Source organism: Dendrobium catenatum, unplaced genomic scaffold (assembly GCF_001605985.2).
Source record: "Dendrobium catenatum unplaced genomic scaffold, ASM160598v2 fragScaff_scaffold_231, whole genome shotgun sequence".
Lineage (NCBI taxonomy): Eukaryota > Viridiplantae > Streptophyta > Magnoliopsida > Asparagales > Orchidaceae > Dendrobium > Dendrobium catenatum.
In genome coordinates this window covers 11,386,990-11,399,699 of record NW_021318693.1, presented here as the reverse complement: position 1 = coordinate 11,399,699, position 12,710 = coordinate 11,386,990, and the positions used below count along the sequence as shown (strand labels likewise).

The following is a 12,710-nucleotide window of genomic DNA, read 5'->3' as shown; positions in this document are numbered from 1 at the left end:
GATAATTTGAAGGACATCCAATGTGATCTTTAGTCCTCCAAATATAATTCGTATAAAATACTTGAATGCTTGTCAAAGAAGAATTGAAAAATGGGAACATTGGAAAAACCATTAAATGTTGAATTTTTTGTTTTCTGAATGAGTGAATCGGCTGTTATATGAAGAAAAGCAGTTAAAGAAAGTTCAAAGCACGCATGGATTTTGCAAAGAGACTCGACAATGTAATGTCCTCTTAAAATAGTTTGCAGAACATTTTCTCTTTACTCTGTTCTAGAGCTATTGCAAATGATAAAAACTGAGTCTAGATTAAAATCAAAAACCTTGGGAGAACCAAGCAGCCGTTGAAGCCTCTGCAGATCTACAATTTCAGCTTCAAGACCTATCGGATTCAGCTGATAACGCTTGAACGGTTCATGATGATCCAATTAAGTTAATGATTTTCAGCCCTCGTCCCTAAAGACGGGTCCCGACTTCTTCGCACCGGCCAAAGCGCGATAGGCTCGGGTAAGTGTGATGGAGGAAGCATTTTTATCATATATCTGACAATGAAATTATTGAGAAAATGCTCCGATCCTAAATTGATGACCCGATTCCAATTAATTTGAATCCAACGCATTATTCCATTTTAGATTTTTTTTTTTAATTTATTAACTCCAAAGTTTTGTATATTTGGTTTAAAATAACAAAATTATATAAAAAAATTTAAGGAATAAACATTAACCAAGTTTTTTTTTGGGGTAAAAATTAGTTTTGCAGGTCATTATGAAATAAATTCATTTAATAAATGGGTAGGAAAATCGGACCAATTTATTAAGGGTCAATTTGAATTTAATTTTTTTAGGTTGGGTTTAGGTCAGATCATTTATTTACACACTTAACCGACTTTAATGCACGCAAATCATTTCCAGATACATGAAAAAAAAAATCAAATGTAGAAATTCAATAGATTGCTTGATTTCTAATTAGGTCAGAATGGTTTGAACAGTACTATGATCCTAGATGTGTCACAATTAAGACCAAACATCACATTCGTTGTCCACAGACTCGATAAATTTTCAGTATCACTATGTACACCATGTCTTGTAGCTGCATACTTTCTTCTTCGCTATCTCAAATCTACGTCATGATAGAGAATTTATTTTCCCAAAACTCCCACATACAAGCTAAAGCCTTCTCCCCCATACACCAAAAAATCAATCATTGAATTTTACATTTTTCTAAGAGAATCATTAGTCACTTAAAAATCTAAAAAACAACACAATCTTTGTTTCACATTCTTCAACTGAAGTAGAATACACTTTCAAAAAAAAAAAACTTAAACAGAATACCATGCAAAAGTTCTGCTTGCTGTTATTTCCTCCTTGCTCTCTGCTCTTCATGCTTCCTGGAGTATGCCTATATCAGAAAATTTGAGTTATCTTTTTAATTTGAAATTTAATTCAAAATCTTCTTTCCCGTTTCCTTTTCCGGCCATCGTCCATCGTCTTTGACCGAAGAGTTCCCTTTGCAGATTGATCACTGAGAGCCACGGTCATGATAAGTGAAATTTGCTTTCTTGGCGAATAAAAATGGAGTTATGGATTTAGGTTTATATAAATGCTTATTGAGTACATAGTATTTGAGAGTTCGTGTGTGGTTTGATGATGACAATTGATTTGGTTTGAAAAGTTATATTTTGAAAACTGCTGGAAAATATATAGGGTTGAATCCAGTGATTTAATATATTAGATCCACTATATTTGACTTGGAAGTAGATTTGGACTATAGAAAGCCTATTAATTAAAGGTGAATATGATTGATTACAGTCAACCATCATTCGAATTACATATGTTTAACCTTTTTATTTATGGGTATGAACCTTATTGTAATTAGCCATTATTTATGCCTCAACCCTAGAGCATTGAAGCCATGATATTACTTTAACCTTCACTCTACCTCAAGGCTCCATCAATCGATTGAAGAAAATTCGAAACACGAAGCCACTAAAACTCGCTCTATTAATTAAAATTATCACCCTTATCATACCAACTTAAGAAAAGTGATCATTGAAGAGAAATTATTACTATTGAATCAAAGGCCCATGGAGTTTGAAGCCCAAGTTGTTGAGCTTTATTCCTAACTCATGGTGGAACAAACATGTAAATTTGATTCTAGATCTTCTTTTGAATGCTTAGTTAGAAAGACTACTTGAGAAGGTTAAAGGCTATTAACATTGTCCAACAACTAGCTGAGCCTTAGCTAATCATAGTTGGATACTTGGATGATAATAGATCAACGCAAACATAATGTTATAACCTAATTTAAATCTTTCAATCAATGCCTTGAATGAATTTTTTTTTTTTCTTTAAGTATTATAATGTTCTTTTTGGTCTTAAAAAAATCATATTTTATGATTGTTTTTTCTCTCATTTATCTCCTAGGATAACTCAATTTTTCTACTTTGAGTCATATGTTTATTTATTTATTTATTTAAAGTTGAGAAATAAGTGCAAATTGTGGTCGAGTTTTAATTGATAAATCATATCTATTTATTTGATTTGATTGCACTAAAAAATGCCCAAGGTTAGGAAGGATTGTCCTATAAGAGGTGAAATGCCTCATGACATCATGAAAAGAGTATTGTTTCCCCTAATTATTTCTATTGAGGTTAGAAAGTGAGTAGTTTCTTCCTCATTTTCTTCCCATAGATTTAACCGCTCTTTTCATGTTTATTGATTATTAAAATGAAAATGAGCATTGTCACCAAGTTAAAAATTGATATGGTTAGGAAACCTTTTAAAACCTTGATAAATTTATCTGTAAAGTTCTTTCCCATATGAGCAACCAATTTCCTTCCCTCATATCAAAATATTCTTTTATTCTATTATTTGGTTTGATTATTTTGTCTAATCTTTTAATTATTAATAATTTGAATTAAACTTCAATTATTTTTGTATAAATTTCTCTGACTTGTTCTCTTTTGTTCTTAGCTTGCCTCAATTTCTTGATCTAAATGGCATTGTTTGGCTTGGGAATTTATTCCTTTGATAAGTGAGATGGAAGTCACAATAACGAAGTGGAACTTTTTTGTATATTTCTTTCGATCAAGGGATGGAATAGATGAAAAAGTTTTCTTCTCTTGAGCGTCGTCTCCGCTTCTGCGATTTTAGGGCATCGCCGCCGCTAGGGCTTTGCCCTAGCTTTGCTGGGGCTTGGAACTTGGCTTCGGATTGCTGTTCTCCAGGGAGTTTTTTTTGCCCTCTTCTATTTCTGCCTTCGTTTTTCTTTTCTTTATGGTGGTTAGTCGTGTTTGTGACCCCGGTTTTTCGGATGGATCCTTTAAATCGCGATCTTTTGTGGAAGCTTTATCTGGTTCTTCGATTTCAGTTAATTTTCCTGAGTTAAGAAAGGGTTTTTGTCGGGGTTTACCCTCTTTATGGATATCGGAGGAAGAAATTTTAGCTCTATCTGTTCCTTTTCAATATGCTCTTGTTGGTTTCTTTCCTACGCGTCGCCCTTCACTAGATGCTATCCGGAAATTTTTTTTCAGCTTGAAACTGAATGCTGAATTCTCTGTAACTGTTTTGGATCAATCTCATATTCTTATTAAGCTTTCTAATGATTTGGATTATAGTAGAGTGTTCAGCCATAGATCTTATATGGTTAATAACTGCTTTTTGAAACTTACGAAATGGTCGCCGGATCTTGATGTCGGGGTTGAATCTCCGGTAATTCCTATTTGGGTTGCCTTTCCCTGTCTGCGACCACACCTTTTTACCCCTCGTATCCTTCATGCCTTGGCTTCGATGTTTGGCCGTCCATTAAAAGTTGATAATTCAACCTCTGTCGGGTCTAGACCTTCTCTCGCGAGGGTCCTGGTGGAGCTTGACATCACTAAGGATCTTCCTGATAAAATTTGGCTTGGTTTGGAGAATTCTGGGTATGTTCAACGGGTTTGTTTCGAGGAGGTGCCAGCTTATTGTGTTGTGTGTAAACGGCTTGGTCATATCAAGGGGGATTGTGGTAATTTTTTCTGCTACTTTGAATGTGCATAAATCTCGTGAGAATGTGGTTAAGCCTGTTGATAATGTGAATAATGGTGCTGTTGTCAATGCTTTGGTCGTTGGTGAGGCACAGGTTGCGGGCGATCCTCTTGCTGTTCATGGGGATCGGCCGCTGCCTGTGAACGGATTTTCTGAGATTTTGGAGTCTTTGGTTACTTCTAATCCATCCGTCAGTTTACCCCCTTTGAATGTGGTTGATGTGGTTAATGCTGTGAATGATGTCCCTGGTAGGCGTGTTGATATCTGTTCTGTCTTATCCCCCGATGCAGCTCCTTTTGTTCCTCCGGTTGTGACTGATGTTAGAGACCCTGTTTCTCCGGTGATGGTGTCGGAGGTGGGTTCTGGTGCGATAAATGTGGTGAATTCTGATGGCTCGCCAGTTATGGGTGTTGTAAATTCGAATGGGGGTGTTCAAGTTTTAAAGGATGCAGATGGTAGTTCTGATGGTTTTATGCCTGTTGCGGTGGTGCCTGCTGAAATTGAGAAGGAGTTTCCGAATCTGGAGAGAGAGAAAGTTATTTCGATGACAAACAGTTTAGTTGTGGTCCCTGTAAGTGAGGTTGATACCCAAGTGATGGCTAACTGTGTGGGTAATTCATCTGGTTTGGATATTAGGAATCAGAATAATTGGTTGGTTGATTCGTCGGATGTAGATTCGGATTCGCAGTCTCTTGAGTCCGATCATGATTTTACTCTTGTGCGTACTTCAAATGTTGGCACTCGCGGAAAATTTTGGGGAAGAGGTCGGCGCAGAAAATGATTTTTCGTGTAGTAATTTTGTTGCTTCTTGCTGTTTCTTCTCGGGATTTGTCGGCTTTACTGTTTGATTTGCTGCTACGTGTGGCTATGAGCAATGATGTGGTCGGGGCTCGCGTCCTGGTCGTTCTTTGCTGGTGGCAACCGTAGGTGTGGATTCTCGGGTTGGATCGTTGGGATGCTTTCTTCGCTTTGAGTAGATTGTAAAAATAAATTTAAAAATAATGAAGAAATAGTGGCCAAAATTTGTTTCAAAAGAAGATTAAAATTACTATATAGTCATTATCATCCTGAGTCAACACATACAGTAATTCATCATTTTTAATATATTTGAAATATATAATTGATACGTCATCACAAAATTATCTTGATTGGGCACGAATCTCGAGGCAAAATCAGTTTATTAAACTTCAAAAATTAATTTTGGGAGCATATGAACTCCGATTTCAGCGAGCTTATAGTCAAACTGAGCGTCTCGAAAATACGAACCCAACGATTCCAAGATCAACCCAATCCGAGCCCAAATGAGTCTGAATCAAGGGTTCAAAGCGCTGTTGGAAGGTTCAAACCGCAATTTGAGTTACCAAACGGTCTCCGATTTTGACGAGCTTATACTCGAATCGAACGGCTCGAGTTTAGTATTTTATTCTGCTAGATTTTCTTTTTTTTGTTGATGTAACCTTTGTTTTGTGTTATTAATATATTTCCTTTAAAAAAAAAAGGTATGGAATAGATGATATTTCTTTACACCCTTTCGTTGGAACTATTAATCTCGACTTCGTCAAGCAATGCCACTATTGAATACATAAAATTAGCTAAGCTTCATACTCAAACTCCTTAACAATTGAGGTCACCTTGGGGAGAGTAATACACGCATTATCTTAGGCCCCCCATTCTCTATTATATGAAGCATATCTTAATGGAGCTCAGGGGAGTTGATGTAGTACACCAAGTGGTTAAATCCAATCAATTTATTGGATCCATTTCAGGAGCAAGAATAAAAGCCCAAAATTTCACAAATTGATGAAAAGAGCATATTTCAAAACCCATGAAAATGCCCTTTGTTTAATTATTTAAATGTAATTTTATTTTCTTAGTTTGCACTTTTTTACGTCCGTTAAATCACATATGGTTGAACAACTCAATGAAGAAGCATGAAAAATTAAAAAAAAAAATGAAAAATGTTGAAAATCTTTATTCCATTAAATGGCCATGCTATTCCTCTTTCCCTTCAAAATGGGGATGCTAAAGAGTCATTTTTTGCTTATAAATAAGTGTTGATATGCAATGAAATTTCTAGCATGGAAGAAAATCATTTGAGTGAGTTAAAAATACTTCATCTCTTTGCTTGTGCTTTAGTAGTTTTAAGGGTGCCTTTTATTTGTTGAGATAATGTAGTTATTTATTTATTTTTAAGTTTTTTGTTCTCCTCTTTCAAACATCTCATCTCAAATAATCTAACATACCCCCACACATTATAAGTCTCCTCTTTAGATTAGCCACTACCCAACCTAAGCCTCATAATCACATCAAAATTTCATTTGTAGCTCTTGACCATAGCAAGCAATGTTAGGACATAGTTTTGTTCCCTACTAATTGACATCTCATGAACTTGTAATTTAGGGTTTCATAAAAGAATAATACATTATCGGTAACTTCCAATCTTTATTTGCACATGAAGGTAATGCTTCATTCATCAAAATCAATTGAAATATGATTTTTAGTTATCTTTCATGCGTGGTCTATATAAAGATGAAGGGTTTTAGGGTTTAGGAAATAATTTTTTCCATAATTTATTGTTAATATTTTGTGTAGTGTTGTAAATGTGCCTAGTTGGCTCATGAGCCGACTCAAGCTCAACTAGTTAACGAGCTTGTCATGCCACGAGCTCGAATGCAAACAATGATTTGAGTAAGAGTATTGGGTGTGGGATGATCATGGTGTTATCTCTCAAAAAAATTATAGTTGGTCAAGCTTTCCAAAAACTCATTGTAGCTTGGGATTAAAATTCAAAGTGTAATGCAAGAGCGAGAAATGAGTGTTATGCTTTACTTATTCTTAAATGGGTAATGATTTAAACTTCTTTGTTACATGCTAATGCTACTTTTTTTTTTTTTTCGCTATACAGATTTTCAAGCTTTTGGAGGATAGCTATTAGCATTTACACCTTTACAATGGTGTTTTATGTTGTGGTGTAGTAGAAATTTAAATGGCAATGATGAACTTTTGTGATTTATAATTTTCTAGATAATGTTGTTTGATGCTATGTTTAAATTGCTAAAGTTTCTTTGTTTTTTTTTATCTGTGTGCAACCATTGGTGATAGATAAATTTATAATTGCTTATATGTTGTTTTTCAAATTGAGTTATGAGACTTACTTTTTATTTTTACTAATATGTCATCTGTGTATGACTTTATTATTGCCTTATTTGGTTGAATGCTTAGAAATATTGAAGTTCATACAAATAATTTGAGATTGATTTAGAATTGCTTATTTATTGTTTTTCAAATTGAGGCTTTATTCTAGATTTTTTTTATATATTTGTTTTTCAAATTGAGTTATAAGACTTACTTTTTATTACTTTCAAAAATATTACTTTCTCTATAGTTATTTTATAACTATTTTTATAAAAAATTGTAGTAGCCATCACAAACAGACTCTAAGTCAAAATTTATGCTGCCAAAATTTAAAAACACTTAATTATAATTTAATTGAAATGGTTGAATGCAAACCGAAAAAAAAGAATTTTGCTACATGTTATAAAGAAAAAAATTGAAAACTTACTTTTAATGTCTGTTATGTTAAAACAACTTCATTACAATTTAATTGGAAATTATTATTTATAGATTGCAGTAAAAATTTATTAAAATCTTACATCTATATGATCCTAATTTGAGCATTATAATTGGGCTCGAGTTAATGAGCCGAGCTTGAGTAGATTGTAAAAACAAAATTTAAAAAACAATGAAGAAATAGTGGCCAAAAAGTGTTTCAAACAAAGATTAAAATTACTATATGAAAGAGTTCTGGCGTGGTGAAGCTAGACACAGCGAACCAGATGTTCTTGCTGTGAGCGAAGAAGAAAAGAGAAGAGGGAAAGAACAGAACAGAACAGAAGAATTGTAATAGAAAGAGAAAATATTATTGAATAATGTTGTACAGTAATACACTTGTATATATAATAACTGAGAAACAAAAAGGTATAGGACTGTATATGACTGACGTGGATTAGTACGCTAACAACCCGCCTCAAATTAATCATTCTTGGATCGAATGGTTAATTTGGACATTAGTGTACTAAACCGCGTTGCTGAAAGAGACTTAGTTAAAATGTCGGCTGTTTGATCTTCCGAGCTGATATGCTGTATATTGATTTCGCCTTGTTTGATATGGTCACTGATGAAATGATAATCGTTTTCAATATGCTTTGTTCTTGCGTGAAAGACAGGGTTGTGAGCCAAGGCGATAGTCGATGTGTTGTCACAGTGTATTGTTGTAGGCTGTTTCTGGGGGATGTTGAAGTCGGCGAGCAACCGGCGAAGCCATATAGTGTCAGATGTGGCAGCTGATAGAGACCTGTATTCGACCTTTGTAGATGACTTGGCTACCGTAGCTTGTTTCTTGACCGACCATGCTATAAGATTTTGTCCCAAGAATGTGCAAAATTCTGTGATAGACTTCCGATTACTTGAATCAGCCGCCCAATCAGCGTCCGTGTATGTAGTGAGTTGAAGAATATTGCCGGATTTAATGGGAAGACCGAAGTCTATTGTTCCTTTCATATAGCGCAGAATGCGCTTGAGTTTAAGGTAGTCATGGTTGCTCGGTTGATGCATATGCTGACAGATGGAATTTGTTGCAAATGCAATGTCCGGTCGAGTGATCGACAGGTATTGAAGGGATCCTGCTAATTTCCAGAAATGCGTTGGGTCGGAGAACGGCTGAGTATCTCGTTGTTCTTTACACTTTAGTCCTAACGGAGTGGCTGCCGGTTTGCAGTCAGAGAACCCGGCGTGTGTTAGGAGATCCCTGGCATAGTGTTCTTGATGTAGAAAAACATCGTGCTTTGTTTTGACCACCTGTATACCGAAGAATAAGGAAACGTCTCCAAGCTGTTTTAAACGAAAAGCGGAATGGAGTTGTTGCAGAATATTTTGTATTGCTTGGCTGTTATTTCCTGTAATTAAAATGTCATCAACGTATATAAGAATGAAGATATAAGCATTATTATGATTAAGTATGAGCAAAGAAGGGTCCGCTTTACTGAATTGGAACCCAAGATTGTGTAGGAATGAGGTGAATTTTTGAAACCACTGTCGCAGTGATTGTTTTAATCCGTAGATGGATTTGTTTAGCTTACAAACGTGAGTCGGGTGTTGAGGATCCGTGAACACAACTGGTTGTTTCATGTATACTTCTTCTGACAAATTGTCGTGGAGAAAGGCATTTGCAACATCGAGCTGAATTACCGGCCAATGATGTGTGAGAGAGACGGTGAGTAAGATTCGAATTGTAACCATCTTCGCAACTGGGCTAAATGTTTATGTATAGTTAACTCCAAATTCCTGTGAGCACCCTTGCGCAACTAGTCGAGCTTTATAACGATCGAGCTGTCCATTAGGTTGATGTTTTGTCTTATACGTCCACCGGCAACCAAGAATTGGTTTGCCAGTTTGGCGCAGGACTAAGGACCATGTTCAATTTTGTTGTAGAGCTCGAAATTCTTCTGTCATTGCATTGCGCCAGTGATCGTATTTAGATGCTTGTTTGTAGGAGGTGGGTGTTTGTACCAGATTAGGAACAACTGAGAGATCGAAGATTGTTTTTGGCTTGAGCGTTCCTGAGCGAAACCTGGTGAGCATAGAATGTTTAGAAACGGACTGGTGAATAATAGGTCCTCCGTTGGGTATAGGATTTGCAGTAGAGACCGAATCCGAGTCCTGAACAATGGTAGGTAATTCTTGTGTAATTTGAATGGTAGGAGGAGGTTGTGTGATGGGGTTATTCGTCTGAGACGTAGGAATGAGCATAAGAGGGTTGTGGCTGGTGGGTGAGGGCGGCATGGATTGTTCAATTTGAGTGGGTTGGAAGGGAAATTGTGTTTCGTAGAAGGCGACGTGTCTGGATAGGTAAATACTTTTCGTTGTGATGTGAAAGCAGCGGTAGCCCTTGTATTGAGCTGAGTAGCCAAGAAAAACGCAAGCCAGAGAGCGTAGAGGCTTGTGGTTTAGTCCAGGGAAAACAGAGGCATCTAAATGTGCGAAGGTGATGGTATGCCGCTGAGTAGCCATATAGTAGGTGGTAAGGGGTTCGGTTTGATAATGACACCAAAGGTAGCCGATTAATGAGGTAGTTCGCGGTGGTGACCGCCTCCACCCAGAATGTAGACGGTAGATGTGCCGCGTGAAGGAGTGTGCGCGTAGATTCGAGTAGGTGGCGATGTTTCCGTTCAGCTATTCCATTCTGTTCCGGCGTGTACGAGCAACTCAGTTGATGAGTGATGCCGTGACTCAGTAGATAATTCTTGAATTCGGTACTGGTGAATTCACCACCTCCATCGGACCTGAATGTTTGAATTTTGGCTTCAAATTTTGTTTGAACAAAATCATTAAATTGTTTAAATTTGGAAAAGACTTCGTTCTTGAATGTTAACAAGTATAACCATGAAAATTTGGTAAACTCATCAATGAATAAAATGTAATAAAAGAAACCATTCATAGAAGCTACCGGTGCCGAACCCCAGGACATCCGAGTGGACTAACTGGAACGGCTTATTACATTAAGAAAGACTAGGTAAGAATGGAAGTATATGACTCTTGAACACATTGCAAGAGACGCAGGCTTCGGACGAGGAAGTTGAGCCGGCGAGTTCAGGAATGTGGTTGATCAGAGATCGGAGAAGCCGAGAGTGTGGATGTCCCATTAGTTATGAAGACGAATTCTAGCCCATTGTATGTCGTCGAGTTCTGCATATTTGAAGCATCGGATGTTAAGTGAGAGGATGCTCCCGAATCCAGTATCCAGTCCCCTGTAGACGATAATTGCTGCTGTACCGCCAGAGCCTTGGTGTTTGAGGGCGGTGCGTATTGCAGGTTACACTTGTGCCAGCAATTTAGAGCGTCGTGGCCTAGTTTGCCGCAAATTTGGCAGCTCGGCCTGTTGGATGATGTTCTTGTGTTGTTCTGCGTATCAGATGTGGATGGAATTATTGAATTGTTGTTTCGCCCTCGATACCGATTTGCTCGGCCTCTGTTGTTACGATTGGAGAAGAATGCAATGTTGTCCGATTGAGATTTGCTTTCTTGATTGCGTTCATGTTGGAGATTAATCTCCTCGCTGGAAAGTAAAGAATATAAAATATCTAGACTAATTGGGTTTAGAGAAGTCCTGATTGCAGTTTTGAACGGATTATAGGCGATGGGGAGCCCATTCAGAATGTACAGAATTATATCTTATGTATCCACTTTAGATCCTGCCGCGACGATGTTATCAACAAGAAGCTTAACTTGATCAAGATACTGATACATGGTTCTGTCCTTCATTTGAATTTGATGAAGTTCATTTTTGAGTTGTATGACCCGCGAGCGATTCGTTGGTTGAAGTCGCCTTTCGAGCGTGATCCAAACTTCATGGGCTGTTTGCAGAAAGAGAACATAGGAAAGAATAGAAGAGGATATTGTAGAAAGAAGAGCGGATACCAGATTTCGATCAATCAATTTCCATAGATTATGCTCGGTTTTGGACGATTCTGACGGACATACGGTGAGTCTCGTGAGATGATCGCTGAATCCATTGGCGGCAAAATGTTGATGGAGTTGTAGGCTTCATATGGCGTAATTGTAAGTAGTCAGCTGATTGGGAACTAAATTCTTGATGTTGGAGATCAAGAATTTGAGAGGTGTAGGGATCACGAATTCTACCAGAGATGCCAAAATGTTTGAGTCCGTCTGTCGGGATGTTGCAGAGTCTTGTTCGGCCATGATCGAGGAGCTGTGGAGCAAGATGCTCTGATACCATGAAAGAGTTCTAGCGTGGTGAAGCTAGACACGGCGAACTAGATGTTCTTGCCGTGAGCGAAGAAGAAAAGAGAAGAGGGAAAGAACAGAACAGAGCCGAAGAATTGAAATAGAAAGAGAAAATATTATTGAATAATGTTGTACAGTAATACACTTGTATATATAATAACTGAGAAACAAGAAGGTACATGACTGTATATGACTAACGTGGATTAGTACGCTAACACTATATAGTCATTATGATCCTGAGTCAACACATACAATAATCCATCATTTTTAATATATTTGAAATATATAATAATAAAAAATAATATTTTGATCAAACTATATATATATTAGAAATTTTTTCATTACTTCCTTCAGATTTCGTAATCTTTACCTCTTACTTCTCCTACTGTTCAGTTGTTCTGCTCTCTCTACCTCGATCATAATGCCTGGATTTCCCAAATCCTCTTTTTTGCTGGATTAAGGTTTATGAGGGCGAAGAGAGAAGTCCGCTCTATAACCATAACAGTTACATGGTTATTTTAATAGGAATTTAAATCATGAAATGTTACCAAACAATTTCAGGATCTAGGCCCTCAAGATTTCAGAAATCGGATTTAAAGGATTTACGAATTCTACTTAAACATAATCCTGAGTGCTACCAAACAGACCCTTAAACTGGCTTCTCGCTGTTTCTTCGGAGGGTGATTTCTCTTCTAGCAATTTTTGAAAGCTCATTTTCTTGGGCTGCTATTTTCCTTGCTTAGACGCTAAACATTAATGCAGGTTTTTCCACGGCATCATGGTAATTTCCACTCTCTAATGGATGTAAAATTGAATATTTCTCTGGCTAGATGGTTTGCTTGGTTCTCTCTTTTTCTATTTTAGCGCTCTTTGGTTATGTGGGAT

General features: G+C 36.9%; 1 protein-coding gene across 1 annotated transcript; it reads right to left on the bottom strand.

Annotated features, from left to right (window-relative positions):
• Positions 1–8,054: 8,054 nt before the first annotated feature.
• Positions 8,055–9,320, bottom strand: LOC110103715 (uncharacterized mitochondrial protein AtMg00810-like). The gene has a single exon (XM_020832526.1). The coding sequence runs from the start codon at positions 9,318–9,320 to the stop codon at positions 8,055–8,057; it is 1,266 nt and encodes a 421-aa protein (XP_020688185.1).
• Positions 9,321–12,710: the final 3,390 nt, after the last annotated feature.

Excerpts from the sequence above, each read along its gene's own strand:
- LOC110103715 (XM_020832526.1), bottom strand. The coding sequence starts at position 9,320 with ATGGTTACAATTCGAATCTTACTCACCGTCTCTCTCACACATCATTGG.